We start from the raw sequence: 26040 nt of genomic DNA, 5'->3' as shown, positions 1-26040 counted from the left end.
TCAACTGTAAAGTTCTCTCATTCATTTCATTTCTTCCTCCTGACTCTGCACAACCACAAAAGGAGTTATTTTTGTCTCTCTGGCCCCAAACTGTTATCTCTAAGCCCAGCACATAACAGACAATATGTAAGTAAATATTGGCAGAAGAAAGGAAGATATGAAGAGGAGAGGGGAATAAGAGACAAAAGTACCAAAAGAAAGGCTATAGAAAAACGACTGGGATGCTACACAAATTAGAAATAAACCCTAAGTTAGGGGTGCCTGGATGGCTCAATTAGTTAAGCATCTGGCTCTTGATTTCAGCTCAGGTCATGATCTCACGGGTTCATGAGTTTGAGCCTCACATTGGGCTCCTTGCACTAACAGTGTGGAGCCTGCTTGGGATTCTCTTTCTCCCTCTCTCTCTGCCCCTCCCATGCACACGCTCTCTCTCAAAATAAATAAGCTTAAAAAAACAGGAATAAAACTCTACTTTGACTAAATATAATTTTGAAAGCCAAATTATAGCAAAGTGAAACATAGAGCTAGAACCCTTGGATTTTTGCCATTTAAGAATTCCAGAAATATACCTCAAAAGCAATGGAACAAAGTCTCCTGGAGGAAGAGGAAGAAGAGCTAAAAGGGGAAAGAAAACAGGAAGAAGGAAAGTTAGTGTAAAGACAGTGGATGACCCATGACAAACGGTGTGGGAAAGCGTCAAGAGCTATCATCACATGGAAAGGGCCTCGTGCTCTTTGCAAAGACACTTCTATATACTAGAGCACACTGCCACACTTCATTTGCAGGGTTCAAACACTTAGTTTTTTTCTGGCTAATTTCCATCTCCATATTATGTTTTTCTCATCTTTACACAAAGCAGTCACTTTTGACCACACATATTATAGAAAACTTCTGAATAAGAGTTACACTATCCACACAGGTAAGATCCTATTTGCCAGCTATGATCCTGTCTGTTTTTTCCACATTACCTTGGAATCCGCCACTTTATCCAGACCTAACTCCTGAATGACCCTGTTAATCCGCATATTTTTTTCATTAGTCGTCATAGTTGTTGGAAGCCGTAGAGCTGCTGAGAACTGTAAATTTTCTCTCACCGTCAGAGTGCCCATCACGACATCATCCTTAAAGCAAAATGGCATTTGAATAACACGTATTAGGTCTTTTCTAATACCATCACCCTTAAGTACATGTAATGTAATCCACAAGAATAACACACTCAATTTAAAGTCCTAGCTAATGATGTATTTGCAATCATACAAATGACAACAACTTCACATATAGACAGCTGAAAAAGCCTGATGGCATAATTTTCATTCTGTATCAGTACACCCAAAGAGACACAGGTCATTATGATTATTACCAGCAGACATGTCAGACTGCTTTATACAGGATTTACCAGAACATCTTTCTAAGCTCGAAGAAGGACAGGGGTGAAGGTAGGGCCAAAAGGGAATTCAGTAGTGTCTTATGGAAATGATAACTAGAATGGATACCATTGCCCTTACCATGGTTATATTCCAGATTCTCCCTGCCTTTTCATTTCACACTACTCTGAATCTTACGGGGGATTATGAAAAGCTGGTGGAAAGAAAACTGGTTCTATGAGTATGTCATATAGTCAGTTGGAAGTACACTGAACTATCAGCCAAGGTACTTGCCCACATAGAAATAGAAGCAAGCTAAAAAAAAATGCATAAATACTTACTTGTACCACATAACCTGAATTACATTTGAAATTGGCAGGTCGAGGTGCTCCATTTATCAAAACATCCCCAGATAATCCATGTGGATCTTTCCTTGCAGCTAAGACATCTAACAACCTATGAGAGGACATACACGTTGTGGTTTTTCTCCAACTCAGGCTATATCTCTCGGCTCCACTGAATCCAAATTCTGCTCAAGTTAGAAAATTAACTGATCAAGAAATTCTATAGATTACCTAAAATTATGTATATTTTTAAATTCTTACCTTCCCTTTTTTAGTATATGCTACAATAAAGCCCAAAGACATGAAACCGAGGCACTGTTGGCTGATCCAGCACAGACTTCCGAAAGAACCTTCCAGGCTGTGACCTTGGGGCGTCTCAAGGCAAGCAATGTGCTCCTTTGTCTAAGACACAGGCCTTAACTTATGCCTTTGGCTCCATCTCCCCACTTTCTATTTTCTCCCTCCTTTCTCTCCCCTTAGCTCAAATCATAGCCAATAGCTGTATGCCAATCATGTCCTGTTATCATGTCCTGTTAGTAAGCTGACCAAATAAGATTTCCCGGTTCTTGAGACAACCACAAGCTAGCACTATTGCACGTTACCCACAGAGCCTAGAACCAGACTAGGTAGGCTGCAAATGCTCAACAAATACATGCTCACATAAAAATAATCTTGAAAAGCACATTTAAGCTGCAAAGAAAAAGCTGACTTATATTATTATACTCACGAAGATTTGCCTCCACCTGTGGGTCCCAGAATGGCATTGAGGCCAGGTCTCATGATGCCACTGTAAACACAGAGACATACCAATTTAATGGCTTGTTTCAAAACTGGTTCTATTAATTTAGGGTCTGCATTTAATACACTCAATGAAAGTGATTAACAAAAAACAAGCACAAACCAACTCTTAAAAGAAAAAGACACTGAACTGTCAATTAACATAAGTCCCACATACAAACGATGTTAATCAATACTCAAGACATCTAAGAAAAATGGCTTGGGTCCCTCTAAATTCCTTTCACTTCTTCTCTAAATCATTTATATTTTTTGAAAAAGGACACAAGGAAGTTCAAGTTTCCTCAAAGTAGCAGAGTCTAGTGAAACATCTCTGTTAACATTTATCCCCCCAAACACAGTGTAAAGAGCTTCAGTCTTAACTAATGTTCAGTGACATTAACTATCTTCAAGTCACCTCATTTGCTACTTAGTCAAGTTCTACACAATTAACGAGTCAATGGACTTCTAGAATCCCCAGTAAGAGTGTTCTCACTGCTTAAATCTACTCAGACTAAAAAACAATATATCTGAAGTAGAAAGTCAATGGCTAGAATAAAGCACCTCACAGGTAAAACAAAAAACACATCACCCGTTCTTAACCCTCACAAATTTTTTACTAAATTAGAAATAGTAAAATATATATTCTCAATATGTATCATTTTCTTCCTTATAAAGTTTCAGGTAATTGGACTGGGAAATTCTCAGTGTAGAAGTGATAGATGCCACTTTCTGTAGGGGACAACTTAAGTTGTCACAACTGTAAAATGGCTGGTGGATGCTAGGGTGAAATGTAGCTTTCACTCTGTTACTCAACTGTGGTGCCTTGCACAGAAACACTGCACAAATACAATGAGTTTGGTAAACTAGGAACAAGCTGTAGAACAGAAAAATCTCTTATTCTTTCAATGACCTCTTCTCTTCCCCCCATCCCCAAAAGTAAAAAGACATACTGGCTGAGTGAACTTTCAAGATGCATTTATCTGTAGCTCTTGATTCATCTTCTTTATTAATAGCTACCTAGTAACTGTTTCTAAAATGACCAGAAATAAGCTTGTCATTCACTAAGACTTCATTATCAGAAAAAATTTCCAGGTTTTAAAAATATTTACTCAAGTAAAGACCAACTAATCCTAAATGATTAGCCCAAAATTGAATGTGAATGCTCTAGGACAATTTTATAGGTCCCCAAGCTGGGCTTACTTTGGCACTAAACCCTAGCATTACAGAAAACAACAATAACATACAACCACAAATGCAAGAAAGATTTCCAGTTGGGAGTAGTGGCTAATTCTCCCTCCATTCATTCAACACAATTATCCAGTGACTACTACGTATGTACAAGACACTCTTCTAGGACATGGGACAGAGAATAAAACAAAGTCCTAGGCCTCCTGGAGTTTACAGTCCAAGGGCCAGCAAAAGAGAGCTGGTCACCTGTTTTCTGTTTTCATAAACAAAGTATCATTGAAACAGAGCCACACTCATTCATTTACGTCCATGGCTGCTTTCACACTACAATGACAGAATTGACCAGTTGCAACACAGATGTATGGTCCATAAAGATGAAAATATTTACTATAAGGCCCTTTATAGAAAGTCTGTTGACGCTTGTTCTGGTTTATGGTCTACAATCCCCTTGTTTCCCCACCCTGCCCTCCACTCTACTATCATCTCTCCAAACTCATTTCCCACCCTTATTTACTGCTTTACAGCATGTACATGCAGGAAAATCTCCCTCACTGTATTGTAAAACTTTGTCAACAAGATGGTGCAATCTTGTGTCACCCCCCACCCCACCATAGCATGCAGCACAGTGGTACAATGGGTAGATCATTGAATACATCAAATGAAACCTAGCTAAAGGATTCATGTCACATCTATCACATTTTAGTGCATAATGGTTAATCCTCTGGTCTCATTTTATGAAGAGGTCCATGCCATTCCCACTGCTTGGAGCTACCTTCCCTCCCTACCTTGTTCTACACACACACTCTTCACTCTCTCTCTCATTCCCCTGGGCCTCCAATTTAGGATTAGGGACTTTCATGGTATCTTCTAATCCCCCTATCGTCCCTCTAAACAGTAAAGTCCTCTACTTGTATGAATCCACCATTAGACTAGAAGGTTTCTGGAACAGAGGACATAACTGTGTCACTAACATCTTATACAATGTCAAGCACCTCATAGACACTTAAAATTTATTGGATAAATAAGTCTCTACATTTTTATAAATGACAGTTACTTACAGGAAAGCTAAAAAAAAAAAGTTTTCAATACAAACAAATGTTAAAAGACACCTGGGAAGCTCAGTTGGTTAAGCATCTGACTTTTGATTTCAGCTCAGGTCATGATCTCACAGTTCGTGAGACTGAGACCCATGTCGGCTCTGCATTGTCAGTTTGGGATTGTCTCTTTCACTCTCTTTGCCCCTCCCCTGCTCCCCACACATGTGCTCTTTCTCTTTTTTCTCTTGCAAAAATAAAAATAAACTTTAAAAAAATGTCAAGAAGTAGGAAAAACTTCTTGACAGCTGTAACAGAACACAGGCTGTGAAGGGAGATGGAAGGAACAGAGGTGACAGCTAGAGGGCAGGGTAATTACTTATATTAAGGAATAAGAATAGTAAGCAAATCAGTAAGTATATTAAGGATAATGAGAACCAGGTTTTTTACTTTTTGAGATATTTTATAAAAATAGAAATGTAGAAAGAACCCTAGGTATAAGATTAGAATTGAAGGTATTACTGAGAAGTCATGAGTTTTAATCTATATACACAAATAGATATAGAAAGCTTTAGGTACATGTATAAGCACATGTGTGTGTGTGTGTGTGTGTGTGTGTGTGTGTGTGTGTATATATATATATATATATATATATATATATATATATATATTCCCTAGGTCTACCCACTGAGAAGGCCTAGAAGCTATGACATCCCAATGGCAACGAACATTCCAAACACCCAGATCTTGGTTTATAAATACCATCCTCAATGAAAGGGAACAACAGCTAATTTCAGGTCTGAAGCAGGGTAAGTATTCAGGGAGTCTGAAACTTCTTGCTGTGCCAAGAAAATACTCAAATGAGAAAATATATCAAAAGAACAAGGTAAAAAAAGCAAAGGTCTCCCACTGACCCAATCAGGAACAGTAAGATTATCAAGAAGAATAATGATAATAATGCAATACTATTGAATTGTATTGAATATGAAATCCATGAGTCTATACTGATATAAAGAAATGAATGAAGAAAGGAAGAATAGAGCTTTTTTTTCTTTTAGTAGACTACAATCTAATCCATACTGAAGAGTTGGATGAAAACTGAAAAATCACCTTTTGATAACTATCATAGTGACTGTTACTGCTGACTTGGGAAGGAAGAATCAATGGGGGCTAAAGCTAGTGGGTTGAAGATTAATGAGGACTACAGTTTTGGAATAATGTCAGAGTATCTCCCCTCATAGTATTTATCAATTACAAAGTAGAAATGGTAACATTACGGCGGAAAAGGCTGGTAGACACCAACATGACCAAGTAATCAAGGTTCAAGGGTGAGACAGAAAAATACCAGGTTGGATGAGACAAAAGACACATGATGTGGTGGTTAGTTAAGTATGTTAAGGGCATGGTTGACTGACAGTCCCTTAGCACCCACCACTGCATTCACTATGAGGCTGCACTTCCCCTGGGCTGCTCCAAAACAATGACTGAGTCGCTATATAAAAGAGGATCCTTATTTCTGGAAAACATACACCAAAGGAGTTAAGGATAATAAAACACCATATGGACAGCTTGCTTTTAGAAAAATACTAATGATAATGGGTATATAAAGAGTAAAAGTAACGAGCAAATGCAGTGAAATGTTGACAGGTGGGGCATCTGAGTAAAAAGTGCAAGGTTTAAGTTTAAAATTATGTCAAAATAGGGTCACCTGAGTGGCTTAGTCAGTTAAGCGTCTGACTTTGGCTCAGGTCATGATCTCACAGTTCATGAGTTCAAGCCCCACATCAGGCTCTTTGTTGACAGCTCAGAGCCTGCAACCTGCTTTGGATTCCGTTTCCCTCTCTCTCCGCCTCTCCCCCACTCAAGCTCTGTCTCTCTCTCTGTCTCTGAAAAATAAACCTCAAAACTTTTTTAAATTATGTCAAAATAAATTATAAATTAAAAAAATCCTGAAACAGTATAACAAATTTCCCTGGAGATTAAAAAATATCCACACATCTACTGGTATGGACCATTTTTTCCATAGATCTTCAACCTTCGTGAAGGAAAGCCCAAATACTGGATATGGGGACAAACTAAGTGTAACAAAAAGGTTTTTCATGAGGAAGTAAAATCTTACCTTTTTGAATGCTAATAGTCAGATTTTGTTTTGTCTTCTTCCCCTGACAGAGGAAATCAGGTTCTAGTTACTTAGATCTACAAATGAGATTACAAAATGTCCAAAGGAAAAACAAAACTCAAGATTCTCATCAGATTTCTTGAAATACAGTTACTACTGTGAATGCTGGCAGTGCTATCAAACACAAATCAAAAATTAGGTTTATGGAAGCAATCTTTCCCCATCCCAGAAACTCTACTTAGTTGAAATCAACAGATAGGGGAAACAGAAGAATCACCGAAGCAAAAACAGGGATGACCTTTCTCAGTGATCCCTAAACCAGACATGTGAGTAAACAAGGAAACCAATCCCACCTGTCCTTTTAACTATAAAATTATAAAGAATTACAAGATTTGACTGAGTTTTTATGAACCTAGTTCTGCACGCAAGGATGAACTCATCCATTGCTGAAATGCATACCAGTGAACCATAAAACTTTATGAAGCCTTGAACAGATGACACTTTTACAGTACAAAGTTACTAAATCTAGTAGTTTTAAAACATAAGCAAGATAAATATATGCTTGCACAGCACGCATTTTAAATCTATTCAACCTGCACATATTCAGGTCCTTTGTTACCTTCCACTTAGCACAAAATCTGAAGTGACCAACATTTTCTTTTTTGAGTATTAATTCTTTTAAGTTTATTTATTTATTTTTAAGAGAGAGAGAGAGACCACAAGTGAGGGAGGGACAGAGACAGCGAGAGAGAGAATCCCAAGGAGGCTCCACATTGTCAGTGCAGAGCCGGTCATGTGGCTCAAACCCACAAACAGTGAGATCACGGGCTCAGCTGAAATCAAGAGTTAGACACTCAACTGACTGAGCCATCCAGGCACCACATGACCAACATTTTCTTGATTATGATGTTCCACAAAAAAATTATCAGCTTTTCAGAAAGGAAACTTTGCATCTACCATTCTTCTCCTATTTTCCTACTCAGGGTTTCTCAACTAACACACAAAAGCAACAAGGAAGTAAGCTTGACAGTAGGTATTACTCCATGGACAAAGTTTTATCTAATCCTACAAAGCACCTGGCCTCCTGGTAACCCAGTCGATCTCAGATCCCCAGAGTCTCCCTGCCCACAGATAAAAGAGCCCGAAAAAGTTACCTTCTTTGTCTAGGAGTAGTTATTGCCCCTATTAAACAAACAAACAGACTATGCTGTCTGAGCATACCTAGACTCACTCCCCCCTCCACAGACAGGAAAAATCAAGCTCACTTCTGTAGACATCAGAAAAACATTAAAACCCTGATGGCTATCATTTGTGAAAGAGTAGAGATATCTGGGACCAACTAGATTCTACATAAATGCTCATTTTTCTCTCCCCACTCTACCGCCCACTCCACAACGACATGATGCATTCGCCCTGGATGAAGAGAATGAAAACCATAGTTTTGTACTGATTTGGATTCTAAAATACAGTTAAATGTATTGATTTGGTTCCTAATTTCTCTAATCACTTTGGAATTCCACTGCATCACTTAAGCTAAGCCATAGTTGTCTTATATGTAAATAGACTCTGTCTGCCTGTGTAATGGGGAGAAGCATTAAGTAAATGGTACAAATTACTGTATAAATGGAACACTCATTTAAAACAAGTGTATTTGAAAACCAAAGTACTTTTACAATATACTGTCATTTCCACTACCTGGCTCTTGCATCTAGGACATAAAGGACATAAAGGACATAAGTACCGAAAAGTGTCTGGCTCATAAGGTACAATAGCAGGTCTTCTCTCTGTTCCACAGATGAGAAAACTAAAGTTAGAGATGATAATTATATCCCCACAACCAAGAACCAGTAAATTATACAGCCATTCCCATTCAGTAAACCACAGGGTGTACCCAGAAATAATTAAACGACACATTAATTGTTCAGTTTCTCAAACAAAAGTTGACGCACATAGAGCAACCACTTTCCCAATTTGGCAGTTCCTTTAAAGTTAACCACACACCTAATATGTGATCCAACCACTTCACTCCAAGTTCAGCCACAAGAAATAAAAGCACGTGTCTGTATGTCTGTATAGAGTTGTACACAAACGTAATTCCTTTATTTGCAATAAGCAAAACCTGTCAAGCTCACTGTGGGTCAATAAAGCTGTTTTAATACAAGTTCATGAACATACTTGATATTTGTTAATATTTCTTTCTCAACTGTTTTTCGACCAAGAAGAAAGCCACTCGTCACTTTTACTCGATAGTTGATGTTATGAAAACTTAACACAGCTACTTCGGTAAATGTCTTCAGGTCATTGGAGGTTGTCCTGGGGAGGTCATTGGTGTTTCTTCGTGACATTGGGATAAAAACTTCGTCATTACTGGAAGACATCTGGAGAGTTTCTGCCTTTCTGTAGAGGGAAAAGCAACAATAAGTTGATAGTCCAGATAAATCAGATTGTAAATACCAGTTAATAGTACACTTAAAACAAGTCATTTTGGTACACATTTCCAATTACAAAATAAATAAATCCTGGAAATGTAATATACAGCATGGTGTCTACAGATGATAACACTGCACTGTATGTTTGAAAGTTGTTAACATGGCAGATCTTGAAAGTTCTCATCACAAGAAAAAAAATTGTGACTTTGTGATAGATGTTAACTGGACTTACAGTGATCATTTCACAATATAAATAAATATTAAATCAGTATATTGTACACCTGAAACTAATGTAATGGTATTTGTCAATTTTATCTCTATTCAGAAAAATTAAAAATAGAGATCTAAATTTTTTAAAAGAATGTAAAATACCCGATTAGTCCTTTTTTTACATGCTTAAGTAAAAATATTTTAGGTGCAGTGGATTCAATAAAATATACTATTAAACATGTTTTGGGGCGCCTGGGTGGCGCAGTCGGTTAAGCGTCCGACTTCAGCCAGGTCACGATCTCGCGGTCCGTGAGTTCGAGCCCCGCGTCAGGCTCTGGGTTGATGGCTCGGAGCCTGGAGCCTGTTTCCGATTCTGTCTCCCTCTCTCTGCCCCTCCCCTGTTCATGCTCTGTCTCTCTCTGTCCCAAAAATAAATAAACGTTGAAAAAAAAAAATTTAAAGCATGTTTTAAAAACAAGTCGATTTAAAACTACAATGCAATAAATAGTTCCATTTCCAATGAACAGGCTATATTGTGATAAGAACAACCATGGGACCTATATTAGGGGGGCAGACACAACTCCAAATGCATAAACTTCAATTAGTTGTTAATTAAACACCTAATAAGTAAGTACAGACAATGAAAATTAATCAAAAGTCATAAAACAGGAAAAAGATAAGTGGGAGTTAGACTTGCCTGGTTTGAAAATCATATTACAATACATCTCAAGATTAGGGGCAGACCACATGATTACCATCACCTGTTTTTGTTGTTTCATTTTGGGGTTCTTGACATAGTTATTATTATAAAAAGGGAGTTAATCCAGGCAGTCAGGGACAAGAGAAATTTCTCTGAATTTCTTGCTCCAGACTCTATATCCCTGACTGTTATGCTCCCTCAATCAGCCAAGAAGAGAAGCTCCAAAACTGTTTGAGATGACATAATCATTTCCATGATGGGTGAACATATTTAAATTCTAGGAAGTTTTAGAATTAAATATAAAAACTATTAATAAAATAAAACCAATAATGAAGCAGGTATAGAATTTAGAACAAAAACAGAGTATTAAGTTTATAATGGAGTTTAGAGGCGCCTATGTGGCTCAGTTGGCTAAGCACCCAACTTTGGCCCAGGTCTTGATCTCGTGGTTTGTGGGTCTGAGCCTCACATTGGGCTCCTGTACTGACAGCTCAGAACCTGGAGCCTGCTTCAGATTCTGTGTCTCCCTCTCTCTCTGCCCCTCCCCTGTTCATGCTCTGTCTCTCTCTGTCTCAAAAATAAATAAACGTTAAAAAAAAAAAATTAAAAGATTTAGACTAAGAGTTAAGATGAACTTAACAGCTTGTGAACTAAGTTTGAAATGTCAAATGACCATCAACTTAGTGTTCTGTTTTATTTGTTTTGTTACAGTATAGTTGACATCCCAGTTTTAATTTTTAAAAATCAAAGTTATCAGGGCACCCGGGTGGCTCAGTCTCTTGAGCATCTGACTCTTGATTTCGGGTCAGGTTATGATTCCAGGGTTGTGGGACGGAGCCCCACATCAGGCTCCATGCTGAGCATAGAGCCTGCTTAGGATTCTCAATCTCTCTCTCTCTCCCCACCCCACCTGCCCCTTTCCCCTGCTCACGCGCACTCTCTCTCTCTAAAAGAAAAATAAATTTAATTAATTAAATTTAAAAAAAATAAAAATGAAAGTTATCCATGAAGAACTTTCTCTCTGGCTATGATGGAGCAGCTGTTCCAAACCGAGCATCCTCCAAAGAGAAAATTGTAAAAGTAGATAAAATGTAACATGCAACTATTTGAAGAGCTCTGTGTGATGAGAGTAACCAAAGCAGCCAGGACTTGCAGAACCAAAATCCTGGAAAGGAGAGAATGCAAAGGCAAACCCAGCATTCTGTGCCCTTTCCTCTCAAGGCAAATTGCAGACACATGGGAAAATTTCAGAAAAAAACAAAAAACAAACAAACAAAAAACAGGCAGAAAGAAACTGCTAGAGGCTAAAAATCTGAGCAAATATTTAAGCAGCCAATGATAAAGAAAATTTTTAACTTTTAACATTTGTGGACCCTGCTCCTGGGCTCTCAGGGGAAGCTATACTTTACATTTCCCACCAAGGTCAAAATGACTTGGCAAAACCTCAAAGTATAGGCTCTATCTCTGCCTGGAGCACACATTGCATGTCTGCTTCATTGAAAAAACAACCAAAAAGGAACATCAAACATACAGATAGGAAAAACAAAAGAAACCTCTTGGTTCCCATAAGATTAAAATCATACAGCCTTGCACATGCTGAAAACATAAAACAAAGTCTGTAACTTTCTGGAATGCCCTTCATCATCATGATGTGTAACTCTTCATGTAAAAAAACATGTATAACACTGCACCAAATGTTCCTTCCCCACAGCACTCTCTTCTTTGTCAAGATTATGTATCCTGGGCTATTTTGCTAACTTGGGCTCGTCTTTCCTTTTCTCTTTAAAAATTTTAAAAAGATTTGTTCATTTTGCATCAATGTTACTTGGCATAGAAGGACAGGATATTAGAGAAACTCTCGCAAGACCTCCAAGCAACTCAGGCGCTGGGTACCAGCACAGGTACCCCTGTGAACCCCCAGCACCTCATAGATATATCGGGTGAGTTCTCCTGATATCTGCACCTCCTCAATTTGAGTTGATAGTCCTGACTTTTATTCAAGCTGTTGAGAGTTACAGGAATGATCTCTAGGTGGGAATAACCTACAGGGGTTGGAATTGATGGGCTGGATGTTTTAATTTGGCATTATACTAATTGCTATACCTTCAGTGTAAGGCTTGAGTAAATTTTCTGGTTAGAAATATGAGAGACTGAATCACTCAGCTCTAAGCAGCAAGGGACATTTGCTACTTCTGGCCAAATGATCCTTTCAGATGACTGAAAGCCTGTAACGGAAGTGTCAGAGGATATTCCTCAAGACCTGCAGGGGTCCCATAGGAATGTTCCATCTAATAAGGTAATTAATGGTTGGATGGTCCAGGGACACCAGATCATCCAGTGCTCCCAGCCCCTTCGATGGTTTTTACCTCACTGAGAGAAATCCAGAGACATCAGAAGGTGTATCACGGTCCTTGGAAGTAACTCTCACAAGCAGCACCCTCTCAACCCACCACACTTGATATCCTTAGATCTTAGTCAAGCCTTATTCTACAAATAAAACTGAAACTAAAACGAATGGGGAACCATGCTTCAAAAGCCTAACACTGCTGGAAAACCAACAACCACCCACAGGAAACTCTGGCAGGCTGTACGTACAATACATGTGGAGCCTACACATGCAAGTGCTTACTAATGGGGAAATTTAAGGATAGCCTGAGTCTCAAATCCCAAATGGGGTTCTTCGACATGTCTGGATTAGTTTTCTTGTGTACACTATTAGAGAAAGCCAGCTATAAGACTAAGCAGCTAGAAGCTAAGAAGCCATTTGGTGTAATCAGTGAACCCCTGGCTTTGGGGGAGGACCCAACGCTCACAAAGGTACTCTGGGCTTCATTCGGTTTGTTCGTTGCTGTAGCTTTTCATATCTTTGGACAAAACCAAAACCATTTTGGTTTGGACAAAACCAAAACCATTTCTTACTGGAAATGGAAAATAACTAGTTAATGGATCCAGAAATTATCCTGCTGTCTTGCAATCAGATTTGTTTTAATAAAAGGAGGATATTTGGAAGTTGGGTCTTAGATGTCCTCTCCACAAATATTACTGAAACAGAGGCTAATTATGTGTGCACCTTGTTTGTGTAAATGTCTATACGCGTTACAGATGAGGTATTTTCTCTACCTCCAGTTGGTATTGCTAAAATTAATCTGTAAAGGAGTTCTATTTAATTAGTTTAAAAGCAAGAGCTCTAGAAACTGGGCATTCTAAAACTCAGAAAGATAAAAATAACTCAAATGTTTTTCAAGTTCACATGATCTGGAATAAAATTCCCTACACTCTGGCTTTTACATTACTCCATAATAAAGATGCCTCACAGCAAGGAACCCAAGTGATGGGCCAAAGAAATAAGGATAGACAAAGACTTAAGACACCTGACCCACTTCTCAATAGTCAAAAAAATGAAGAAAAAGGGAGCAAGACAGGCAGACACCGCAAATCCTAAAAACACCTCTTAAACACAAACACCAGGACCAATGCCCAACCAACCCACTGCCTGCTCCTCCACCTCCTCCAGTGGCCTGAAAAGCAACCAGAGAAAAAAAGCCGGTTTTGCAGGAGGAAAATACAGGAGACGGAGATAAAGTAACGTTAGTCCAAACTTTGGCTATGCGTCTGACCTTGCCAGCAGCACTCCTGCCGCCTCCGCCCGGTCCTGTTACTGTACCACCATTCGGGTCTCTCACATAGGCGGCTCCTATACCAAGGCCTCCTGCGCTATCCACTCCTGCTCATCCTACCGTCACTGTCGAGGAGCACAAAGCACCGCAAGCTATTGGGACCCCTCCTTATGAAGGTCCAAACTGGAGCAGCTCCCAAATCAGCATGAAGAGGCCCGAGGGCTCCCTTGGACTTAAACCACTCACTTGAGACTTCCCCACAGGAGCCCCAGGTAAAACTGACGGTGGGGAACAGGAACAAACTGATTGACTTTCAAGTGAACACAGGTGCAACGTATTCGGTATTAAAGCTAACTCAAGGTGGCTGCTTTAATTAAAATAGACACGTTTTTGCAGTTATCAATATAAAATGTAATAATCAGCTTTTATTCTACCTGAATTTATTCAATTCGTGTTCTATCTGTTGCAATTTGTCAGCAAAAATAACTTAAAATGCTATTGGATTTTGTCTCATGAAGTTCTCATGGGTAATTGTTAAAAGCAAATAGGTTAAATACATAAAAAGGTTTATAGCTTTCAAAATCTCTGGTAAGTTAAAACTTTTGCTAGGCTAAATGAAAAATTGGGTTGAATTCATTGGGTATCTAATTTCCAAATAAGATAAAATCCGGAAACATTTATTACTAAACAAGGCTTTTCTGCTTTTGTATTATTACCAAGAAACTAAAAATACTTAGATCTGCTGCTAAATGATTTTATCCTTTATTGAAAATTATACTATGAAAAAAACACGTTTCCAAAAACTATGAAATGTGTTCATAAATTTGCCAATGTAAAGAATTCTAGTGTAACAGTTCAAAATCCTAACTACTTAGTTTTCACCGAAGACTAAGGTTTCTAAGAGTGAAAATTCTGCTAAATGTAATGGAGACTGCTGGAAATGACAAAGAAAGCAACTCTGTATGTAGGAAAGTAGAAGATGTGCAAGAAAGATATAAGGAATGAGAATACATTTTTGTTGAGAGAAAAAAAATAATTTTGTCCTAAAATAAGACTGATTGTTTTACAGAGGGAAAGCTTACGACAAAGTCTAAAAGAAAAGGAAAGTTGTAGAAGGTCTGTGAAGGGGAAAAGAATTTGATGCATGGTCAGGAATGACTATGATCAGAATAAACAAGTTTAAAAGTAAACTTGTGTAGAAAATGAACAACAAACAAAACCTAAAAGCAGCAGAAGGAAGAACATAATAAAGATTAGAGCAGACAGAAATGATATAGAAACTAAAAAAACAATATAATGAGCTGATTCTTTAAAAAAAAATAATAAAATTGGTAAACCTCTAGCCATACTTATCAACAAAAAAAGAGAAAGGACTCAAATAAATAAAATCACAAATGAGAGAGGAGAAATCACAACCAACACCACATAAATACAATTATAAGAGAACATTCTGAAAAATTGTATGCCAACAAATTGGACTACCTAGAAGAAATGGATAAATTCCTAGAAATGCATAAACTACCAAAATGGAACGGGAAGAAATAGAAAATTTGAACAGACCTGATAACCAGCAAAGAAACTGCATCAGTAATCAAAAATCTCCCAACAAACAAAAGTCCCAGATCAGGCCTCACAGGCAAATACTACCAAACATTCGAAGAAGAGTTAATACCTATTCTTCTCAAACTATTCCAAAAAATAGAAAAGGAAAGAAAACTTCCAAATTCATTCTATGAGGCCAGCATGACCCTGATACCAAAACCAGATAAAGGCACCACACAAAAAAGAGAACTACAGGACAATTTCCCTGATGAACATAGATGCAAAAATATTCAACAAAATACTATCACACTAAATTCAACAATACATTAAAAAAATCATTCCCATGATCAAGTGGGATTTATTCCTGGTGGTTCACTATTTGCAAATCAATCAACATGATACATCACATCAATAAAAGAAAAGATAAGAACCATATAATCATTTTAATAGGCACAGAAAAAGCATTTGGCAAAGTACAACAGCCATTCATGAGAAAAACTCCCAACAAAGTATAGGGATAGTGGGAACATACCTCAACATCGTAAAGGCAATATACAAAAAACCCACAGCTAACATACTCAATGGAGAAAAACTGAGACCTTTTCCCCTATGATCAATAACAAGACAAGAATGTCCAACTCTCACCACTTTTTTTTCAACATGGTATTGGAAATCCTTGCCACAACAGCAGACAACAAAAAGAAATAAAAGGCATCCAAATCTGTAAGGAAGAAGTTAAACTTTTACTATTGTCAGATGACATGATGCTGCATATAGAAAAACAAAAGACTCTACCAAAAAACTGCTAGAAGTAGTACATGAATTCAGTAAAATCACAGGACACAAAACCAATGTGCAGAAATCTGTTGCATTTCTATACACCAATAATTAAGCAACAGAAAGAGAAATTTAAAAAACAATGCTATTTACAAGTATCCATTAATTGGTGAATGGATAAAGATGTTATATATATATATATATATATATATATATATATATATACACACACACACACACACACACGCACACTGGAATATTATTCAGCCATAAAAAGAATGAAATCTTACCATTTGCAATGACATGGATGAAACTAGAGAGTTTCATGCTAAGCAAAATAAGTCCGAAAAAGACAAATACCATAGGTTTTCACTCATATGTGGAATTTAAGAAACCAAACAAATGAGCAACGGGGAAAAAGAGAGAGACAAATCAAGAAACAGACTCTTCACTAGAGAGAACAAACTGATATTGACCAGAGGAGAGAAGGCTAGGGAGGATGGATTAAATAAGTGATGGGCACTTGTGATGAGCAGTGGGTGATGTATGGAATTGTTGAATCACTACACTGTATACTTGAAACTAATACTAGATGCTTAGCTAACTGGAATTGAAATAAAAACCTAAAATGAAAAAAAGTACACCAGTATAAAATTAAAATTTGGTTTTTCTCTCTGTTAAAAAGATAAGACTTACTTAGATTATTGATCTGCTCTTGATAAGAAATTACAACATTTTTTTTTCCTTTATCTGCTTAGAAAAACAAGGGTTTCTATATTTGTTTTTATCAGGTCTCTAATTACCTAAGAAAACTAAAACTTGTCAATATTAAAGGAGCTGAGTTTTGCTAAGAATTATATAACCTTCTATAGAATCTCTTAGTGCCATTTTGGTTAAAACTTAAAACTTAAGTTTTGTAATGATCTGTAATCCTATTTAGGCATGTGCTTTCGAACTTTTTGATATTTTTAACAAACTTCCCAAAACTTTAAATTCTAAATAAAGGTTTTCACAAAAACTTTAGCCTTGTTTATTTGGATGTTAAGTTACATGGGAAGCACTGGCAAACAAATAATGATAAACCTTCTTAGATTGTATTATGTGGGTAAATGCTATATAACTGCTCCAGAAATTATAGAAAATTCCTAAAGTTTTAATATGTCCTGGTATAATGTCATCACTTCAAATTCCAATTATTGAAACATTAAACTGTTATGTGTCACAGAAATAACTGGATTTCCTTGTCAACTGTATTATAATGAACTTTCATCAGATCTTTAACCATCTCCATCTTTGAGTCTTTTGTCATTTATAGTTATTGTCTGATGCTCTTACAAAATTTGTTTCATCTTCAAGGAGATTCACGAAAAGGACTTTTGACAAATATAGTTTTCTGATACCCTTAAGATCACAAAACTAAACTAAGAATTTCCAGGACCAACCAAAAAAACTGCACTTAAACAAAACAGAAATTAATAACATGGGACTAAGTGAATTAAGAAAAAATGATTATAGTTTTTACAACTCTAGTTTAAAACTGCTGGTTCTCTGCTCTTCCAGATTTAAGGAAACTTCTTCTCTTAAAATATCTATGATTTACAAAAATATGATAAAATATTGCTTTGTGAACACATAAAAACATTTATCTTTTCTCTCTACCTGAACCCTCCAGAATTTAGAAACTCTCAATAATTATTCTTGCTTTCATGGCAATTATAATTATTTGCAAAAGTACAATAAGAATCTGTTCTCCTAGTAACAGGACACCATTGGAAACACTGGTTCTATTACCAAGGCTCTGACTGGAATGTCATATTTGAGAGACACATGTGTAGACTCAGATATGACCAGACAGCTTTAAGGAACTGAAATTGACTTTATGGAGCCAATAAAGCCCCTAGGAGGTGTTGGCCTGATACCGTGCTTACAGAGTTCCCAGCAGCTTTACCAGGCAAGTAAAGAATATCACTTCCTGACAGAAGCACGAACCTCAGGAAATGTGGGGGACCTCAAGAAGACAGGAATTCACCCAAATCTGTAGGTATTATAGTAGAAACTTATGGCAAGTATTTGGTTTCACTCTTGGCCTTAAAAAATGTTAAAGGTTCAAACTGAAATTCATTACAAAAGTTCCAACAAAACAGGTTTAAAAGAATCTATATATTCAATTACTATTCCTGCTATAAATACCTATGTAAATACTTAGGTAAATAATTAGGCCAAGTTTGTTAAAACAGGACTTACTTTACAAACAAATTAGTCTTTATTGGGCTATTTCTGACAGGAATGAAGGTGACTTTAGAGAAAAAGGTTATATCTCAAAAACACACCTTTATAGATGTTAGATTCTAGTTCTGATTAATTATCTTTGAGGGTTTGCTGTTTGCCTATAAAACTGGGCTGGATCCTGAATTCTGGTTTCTTTGACTATCTGGCTATTTGGAGCTATCTCTCCAAACCAAGGTTTCCTATCTTCTCCCATTCTTTTATCTTAAAATCATTAAGAACTAAAACTGCCCTTCTTCCTGGAGTCCTGCAAACTGAAGCTGAACAACTTATGATAAACTTTAGAGAAATTGCCATATATATATATATATATATATATATATATATATACACAATATTAGTGCCTTTGCTGTATGGGCCACTCAAAAGGATCACCAGAGACATGTTAACTATAAAGCAGAAAAACCCATCAGGTTTCTGCTGCCTGCTTCCATTCCATTTCTGTATGTTGATTTTGTATCCTGTGACTTTATTGAATTTGTGTATCAGTTCTGGCAAATTTTTATCAGAATCTTTTGGATTTTCTATATAGTGTCATGCCATCTGCAAATAGTGACAGTTGTACTTCTTCCTTATCAATCTAGATGCCTGTTATATCTTTTTGTTGCCTGATTGATGAGACTAGGACTTCCAGTACTAAGTAACAGTGGTGAGAGTGGACATCCCTGTCTTGTTCCTGACCTTAGAGGAAAATCTCTCAGTATTTTTCCATTGAGTATGATATTAGCTGTGGGTTTTTTGTATATGGCCTTTATGATGTTGAGGTATGTTCCCTCTATCCCTACTTTGCTGAGGGTTTTTATCAAGAATGGATGCTGTACTGTATCAGATGCCTTTTCTACATCACTTGAGAGGATCATATGGTTCTTATCCTTTCTTTTATTAATGTGGTATATCCAGTTGATTTATTTGCAAAAATTGAACCACTTTGCAACCCAGGAATAAATCCCACTTGATTGTGGTGAATGATTCTTTTAATGTACTGTCAGATTCAATTTGCTAGTATTTTGTTGAGAATTTTTGCATTCATGTTAATCAGGGATATTGGCCTGTAGTTCTCTCCTTTAGTGGACAAATTAGATTTTAAACTAAAGACTGTCACAAGAGATGAAAAAGGGCATTATATCATAAAGGGGACAATCGAAGAAGATCTAACAATGATAAATATTTATGCCCCCATCTTGAAAGAACCCAAATATATAAAACAATTAATAGCAAACATAAAGGAATTCACTGATTATAATACAATAATAGTAGGGGACTTTCACACCCGACTTACAGCAATGGATCATCTAAGCAGAAAATCAACAAGGAAACAGTGGCTTTGAATGACACACCAGACCAGATGGACTTAACAGATACATTTAGAACATTCCCTCCTAAAGCAGCAGAATACACATTCTTTTCAAAAGCACATGGGACATTCTCCAGAATAGATCATATATTAACTTCCAAATCAGGCCTCAACAAAAAGATTGAGATCATACCATAGATATTTTCTAACCATAACGCCATGAAACTTGAAGTCAACCACGTGAAAAATTTTGGAAAGACCACAAACACATAAAGGTTAACAACATCCTACTAAATAATGAATGGGTTAGCCAGGAAATTAAAGAAGAAATTTTTTAAAAATGCATGGAAACAGGGGCGCCTGGGTGGCGCAGTCGGTTAAGCGTCCGACTTCAGCCAGGTCACGATCTCGCGGTCCGTGAGTTCGAGCCCCGCGTCAGGCTCTGGGCTGATGGCTCAGAGCCTGGAGCCTGTTTCCGATTCTGTGTCTCCCTCTCTCTCTGCCCCTCCCCCGTTCATGCTCTGTCTCTCTCTGTCCCAAAAATAAAAACGTTGAAAAAAAAATTAAAAAAAAAATGCATGGAAACAAATGAAAATGAAAACACAATGGTCCAAAACTTTTGGAATGCAGCAAAGGAGGTCATTAGAGGGAAGTACATAGCAATACAAGCCTACCTCACAAAGTAAGAAAAATCTCAAACAACCTGACCTTACATCTAAAGCTAGAAAAGAACAACAAATGAAGCCCAAAACCAGCAGAATAAGGGAAAAAATAAAGATTAGAGCATAAGTGATATTTAGAAACCAAAAACAAACAAAAAACAGTAGAACAGTTCAATGAAACCAGGAGCTGATTCTTTGAAAAAATTAATAAAATTGATAAACACATATCAAAAAGAAGAGAAAGGACCCAAATAAATAAAATCATGAATGAGAGAGAAATCACAACCAATACCACAGAAATACAAACAATTATAAGAAAATATTATGAAAATTATATGCCAACAAATTGGGCAATCTCGAAGAAATGGGTAAATTCCTAGAAACATATAAACTACCAAAACTGAAACAGGAAGAAATAGAAATATTTGAACAGACCGATAACCAGCAAAGAAATTGTATCAGTAATCAAAAATCTTCTAACAAACAAAGTCCAGGGTCAGATGACTTCACAGAGGAATTCTACCAAGCATTTAAAAAAGAATCAATACCTATTCTTCTCAAACTAGTCCAAAAAATATAAATGGAGGAAAACTTCCAAACTCATTCTATGAGGCCAGCATTACCCTGATTCCAAAGCCAAATGAAGACTCTCTGAAATTTTTAAAAAGGTTTGTTCATTTTGTGTTAATAGCTCCCAGGGCTAAGAAGGTAAACTTTGGAGTTGCAAGTTATCAGCTGGAATCCCCAAGCTTTTCAGGTCCCAGGAAGGCTATGCCGCAGGAATACAGGCAACCCAGAAATAGACCAACTTCTCCTGATCCATTCATACTTGATTTGTCTGCAAGGAGAAAGTTAAATCCGCTCTGAAAGACATCATCATCCAAATTTTCAATAAAAAATTACCAGACATGCCAGTAAACAGAACCTAATGTTCTAACAACAAGAAAATAGAAATAGACCCACAGGTAATGCAGACTAGAATCATCAGACGGTGACATTAAAATAACTGAGTAATATGTTTAAGAAAATGAATAAAAAGATATTATCACCAAAGAACCAGAATCTATATCGAAAAACAAAAAAATCAATAGATGAGTTTAATAACAGTTTAGACACAGATTAGAAAAGAGAATTAGTGGAATTGGTAGACTCATATGCAGCAAACATCTAGTTTGAAACATGGATGAAAATTATCAACATGGTGTGTGTGGGGTGGGGGGTGGTCCTCCAGACTGAAAAAGATGAAACCTACATAAAAGAGTCTAAGAAATATATGGGATATGATGAAAACGGTCTGGCATACATGTAACTAGAGACCTCAAAGTGGAAAAACTGTAGTAGAATCAACATTTTAAGAAATACTAACCATGTATTTTCTAAAACTGATGAGGTTCTCAAGCCACAAACTGAAGAAGCTCAAGGAACATCAAAGCAGGATAAATAAAAGAAAACCAACCTGGGCATACCATAGTAAAGCAGCTAAAAAACAAAGGAATAGCTGAATAATTGTTTCTGCACCCAGAATCTGCTCTACTGTCATCACATTTATAACACTCCATTCAATTTTGGTAACTGGTAAAGTAGGAAAACACCTAAAGACTGACACTCAGGAAATTAAAGGTAAATAGCTTAGTTTTAATCTATGAACACAATGAATGGTAATAATTAGCCAAAATCCTATTCTCTTAAAGCAGTGAAAGCAAAGGTATAAGGTACAAGTAATCTATAAACTTTACATCTTGACTTCATAAACTTCTTAAGCTATCTCCCCATGTCTTCAGAAGCCAAAATATGCCAGTTCTAATGCCAGCAATCACTTCTACAGTCGTCCTCATTTAATGTTTAGCACTGAGGAAGCCGCTAATCCTTTCCTAAGACTCATTAAGACAATCAAATAACATACCAAATCTAAATAGGACATTGGCTCAAGATGGAAATTTGTAAGAGATTTTTTGAGATTTTTCTACTAATAAAAGGCACCAACTGGAACTAAAGTGCCCAAGAAAGATCATCTATGCCCATACAAGGCAGATGGTTAAAACTTATCAATACAATCAAATTTTAGAAGGGTGTGCATACAAAGCGCCTTCATTGTGATAGGATTAAGTTTGTGATTCACACTGTCTAGAAGCTGCTCGGTTCCTCATTAGGATTCCAACAATCTTCCTCAGAGAGACGGCTTGGCTTCAGAAATTCTCCTGAGTCACAAATCAAGAGATTAGACAGGTATAACCTAGGCATACCATACAGCTAAAGCACATCACACACACACACACACACACACACACACACACACACACAAAACAACAAACTTTTTATTTCTAACACCATTTGGAACAATGCATCACTCCAAGATGAAACAAAAAATATATAGTAATGATCATAAAATAAAGAAAATACAACAACCTCAGTACCATATTAACTTCAAAGTGCTGGGTCTCCAGTTAATATCATATACTGAGTTTAGATGGGTCACCAAAAGAAACTGCTTCCAAGTAAACATTAATATTTCCCTATGTTCAGAAGCTTTCTGAGCATATGTGTTGCTACCAGTGAATTAGCCTTATCTTCTTTTATATATAAAAAACAACCTAAATCACCTCTAGATTTCGTTATCACAAAAATCGTCTTCCCAACTTGCTGCTGCTTCCTTTCTTCCAGAGCATCTGCTGGTCCTAATTGGGTTCTTATCCCTTTCTGTGTCCTAGACCCACTGCAAAAACATTTATTAAGCTGCAATTTTAACAATATTTTAATTCTGTTCTGAAATTCGTCTGCAAATACCTTAACGTAACATTGAAACCAGTGATTTAATAAACAAGAGGCATGTATATATTACTGTGCAAAAAAATAAGCCTTACACATTTATGTCTATATATGATATTTGTAAAGTCAGTTTCCCAAGGCCCATAGAACTAAAGTGTGCACACAGCACATACACACACATCACCATATTCAAATCAAATGGATTTATATTAAGTGTGAAATTAGATGATATAAAATTTACAACCAGATACACAAAATATGAATTGAATTATAAATACACTGTTGATAATGGGTATAACAATATAATAAAAATAAAAGAAGTATCCAAATGGCTTAAAAATTCACCTGAACCCAGCCTACTCTGTTATCTGGCTTGATTATGTCCCTTAGCCAGGTGGAAAAGCTCTTTCACACATGACTGAGGGGTTTTAATGAGATTCTTTTCCACTGTTCAGCTGTCTCTTTTCTGGCGGTTTACCTATGTCATCTTTATTCTCTTCTTATGGTTTTCCAAATAGTGAAGCCACATTTTTACTTTTTTAAAAAGTTTAAACAGTCTCCTGCCATAGATGCTGGCATATCTATTATAAAGAATGATAACCTGCATTTAAAATACCATTCTTCTCTATTTTACTCTTCACTACACTCATAATCTGATAGTCTACTATAAGCGGAATGCATAACACAATGGAAACTGCACATAGATAAGAAAAGCACACAAGTTAATTCTAAAGTTCTCAGCCAGACACCTGTCCACAGTCATAACTATTGCTCATGCTGGGAGAAGCCAGAGTAGCCTCAGGTCAAGAATTCAGTGCCATCCTCTTACATTTTTTTCCTAGGGATAATACTAGTAAATGGAGAGTTTTCAACTCTGCCTCATAGGCATAAGGACATGCTATCTAAGCACATACCTCCTGCAAACATTTACTATAATGCCAAGAGATTAAATCCTGACAAGGAGTTAGGAGTCTCAAGTCACTGTCAGGTGATCATTACAAAACTTATGAATGGACAGAAAGCAGAAGCTAGCAGAGTATTGAGCACTGTTAGAATGGGAACTTAAAATCTGAATTTTAACTTCCATAAATTATCCCTTGCGTTTCGAAAGTATCAATCAATTGATTTTAATGTTATCTGATTTGACACATCCACTTTGAACCATCCAATGTTGACACTATGTTCAGGTCCAAAGGCTACTCAGTAACAGAGAGTTAGAATCAGATCGCTGAAGTCTTCAGGACAAGGAAACAATCCCAGTCTGGCACCCTAGGCCCCCACAGCATCACAGCAGAGTGATCTGGGAAACATGGCATGAAGGACAAGATCAGCCAGAGAGGAAGAGACCCCATCATGGAAAGTCTGTACAACCAATTAGACCCCACTGAGGCCTTAGAAGCAGGACTACATATCTTAACTATGTTTTTAAATGACCACTCTGGCAGCACTGTGTGGCAAATGCAGCAGCAAGGGCCATTAGGTGGCTAGTGCAGAAACTAGGTAAAACATACTTGGACAAGGAGATGAGCTGGGTAATGACAGAGGGGACATCAAAAACTCAAAGACTCAGGGCGCCTGCGTGGCTCAGTCAGTTAAGTGTCCAACTTGGGCTCAGGTCATGACCTCGTGGTTTGTGGGTTTGAGCCCCACATCAGGCTCCGTGCTGGCCGCTCACAGCCTGGAGCCTGCTTCCGATTCTGTGTCTCCCTCTCTCTCTGCCCCTCCGCCACTCACATTCTGTCTCTCTCTCTCAAAAATAAATAAACATTAAAAATTTTTTTAAAAATTTAAAAAAACCTCAAAGACTCTGTTCCAATGCAGTTAAATTTTAGATGCCTGTGAGATATCTGAGAGAGAGATAGCTACCTTTGGTTAAAAACAGAGCCAGGAGCACCTGGCTGGGTCAGCTGGTACAGCACGTGACTCTGGATCTCGGAGTTATGGGTTTGAGCCCCACATTGGGTATAGAGATTATTTAAAAATAAAATCTTTTAAAAAAACCTGAGAACCATAAATAAGACTTGTGGATGACAACCCCCCACCCCCAGTGTCTTGGGGTCTTCATCATGCAATAATGTATTATTCTTTTATTTTTTAACAAAACGCTACAGACCCACATTTGACTGAGCATCCAAATATAAACTGTTTTCCAAGAGGCATTTATGGATTGACACTGTCATACACTATTGTAAAGTTTAGGATCTTGGCAGCTACAGTGAATTTTTAGTCCCTTGACCTTCTCTCCCCTAATGATCTTGTCCTTCCTACTATCTTAGTCCTGCATGCTCCCAACACTGGCACTGTCTTCACATCCACCTATCTTTCTCATCTTTTATCCATCTCCTATCTTTCTGGCGCACTGCCTCTACTTATCACAGGACAACACCCCTAGGACTCCTCTGATCCCACTGAAAGTTAACCCTCTACTCTCTTCATAATTTCTTTAAAGACATTTGCACATCACAAAGATATGACCTATGCATATCTTTAAGCTACAGAACTAAAAAAAACAAAACAAACAAAACAAACAAACAAAAAAAAAATCCTGCTTTCTTACCAGAGCCTAATAAATAAAAGTTCACGTGTTCACTGTGTTTGTTTTCTAAGCACTTACAGGTCATCATTTGAGAAAAACTGGGAACTTTTAAAAAACTCTGAACCCTAAAAATTGTATGTATTTCCCATGAGACTAAACCCAAACTAGCAACTACAGTGAGGTCTTCTATAATGTTTGAAATTGAAGGCATTATTCTTTTTGTAAACATGCACTTCTAGGTCACAAATCTATTAAACTTAAAAAGCCCAGAGTGACCCCAATAACATAGCTAGTGCCCAGATGGTGGTTTCTAATAACATTCTCCAAAAAAGGAACCCATGTCTCGGAGAAATGGTTGATTCCAGGGTTGAGACATGGAAAATACAAATTGAGCC

At 37.1% G+C, this 26040-nt stretch overlaps 1 protein-coding gene across 10 annotated transcripts in view; it reads right to left on the bottom strand.

The window, feature by feature from the left end:
• ABCG2 (ATP binding cassette subfamily G member 2) overlaps positions 1-26040 on the bottom strand; it is a 130553-nt gene that overhangs the window by 33735 nt on the left and 70778 nt on the right. For 7 of the 10 annotated variants that reach the window (XM_045056108.1, XM_045056107.1, XM_045056106.1 and 4 more), the window contains 4 exons: positions 9002-9223; positions 2436-2495; positions 1706-1820; positions 969-1121 (listed from right to left, as the gene is read on the bottom strand). In XM_045056108.1, coding sequence (XP_044912043.1) covers positions 969-1121; positions 1706-1820; positions 2436-2495; positions 9002-9204 — 531 coding nt within the window. In that variant the 5' untranslated portion in view covers positions 9205-9223. Of the gene's footprint in view, positions 1-968; positions 1122-1705; positions 1821-2435; positions 2496-8567; positions 8611-9001; positions 9224-13782; positions 14029-26040 lie in introns of those variants that run through there. The other 3 variants (XM_045056110.1, XM_045056113.1, XM_045056112.1) reach the window with 3 other exon arrangements.

The sequence above is a fragment of the Felis catus genome, chromosome B1 (genome assembly GCF_018350175.1).
Source record: "Felis catus isolate Fca126 chromosome B1, F.catus_Fca126_mat1.0, whole genome shotgun sequence".
NCBI lineage: Eukaryota > Metazoa > Chordata > Mammalia > Carnivora > Felidae > Felis > Felis catus.
This window is presented reverse-complemented; position numbering and strand designations above follow the sequence as displayed.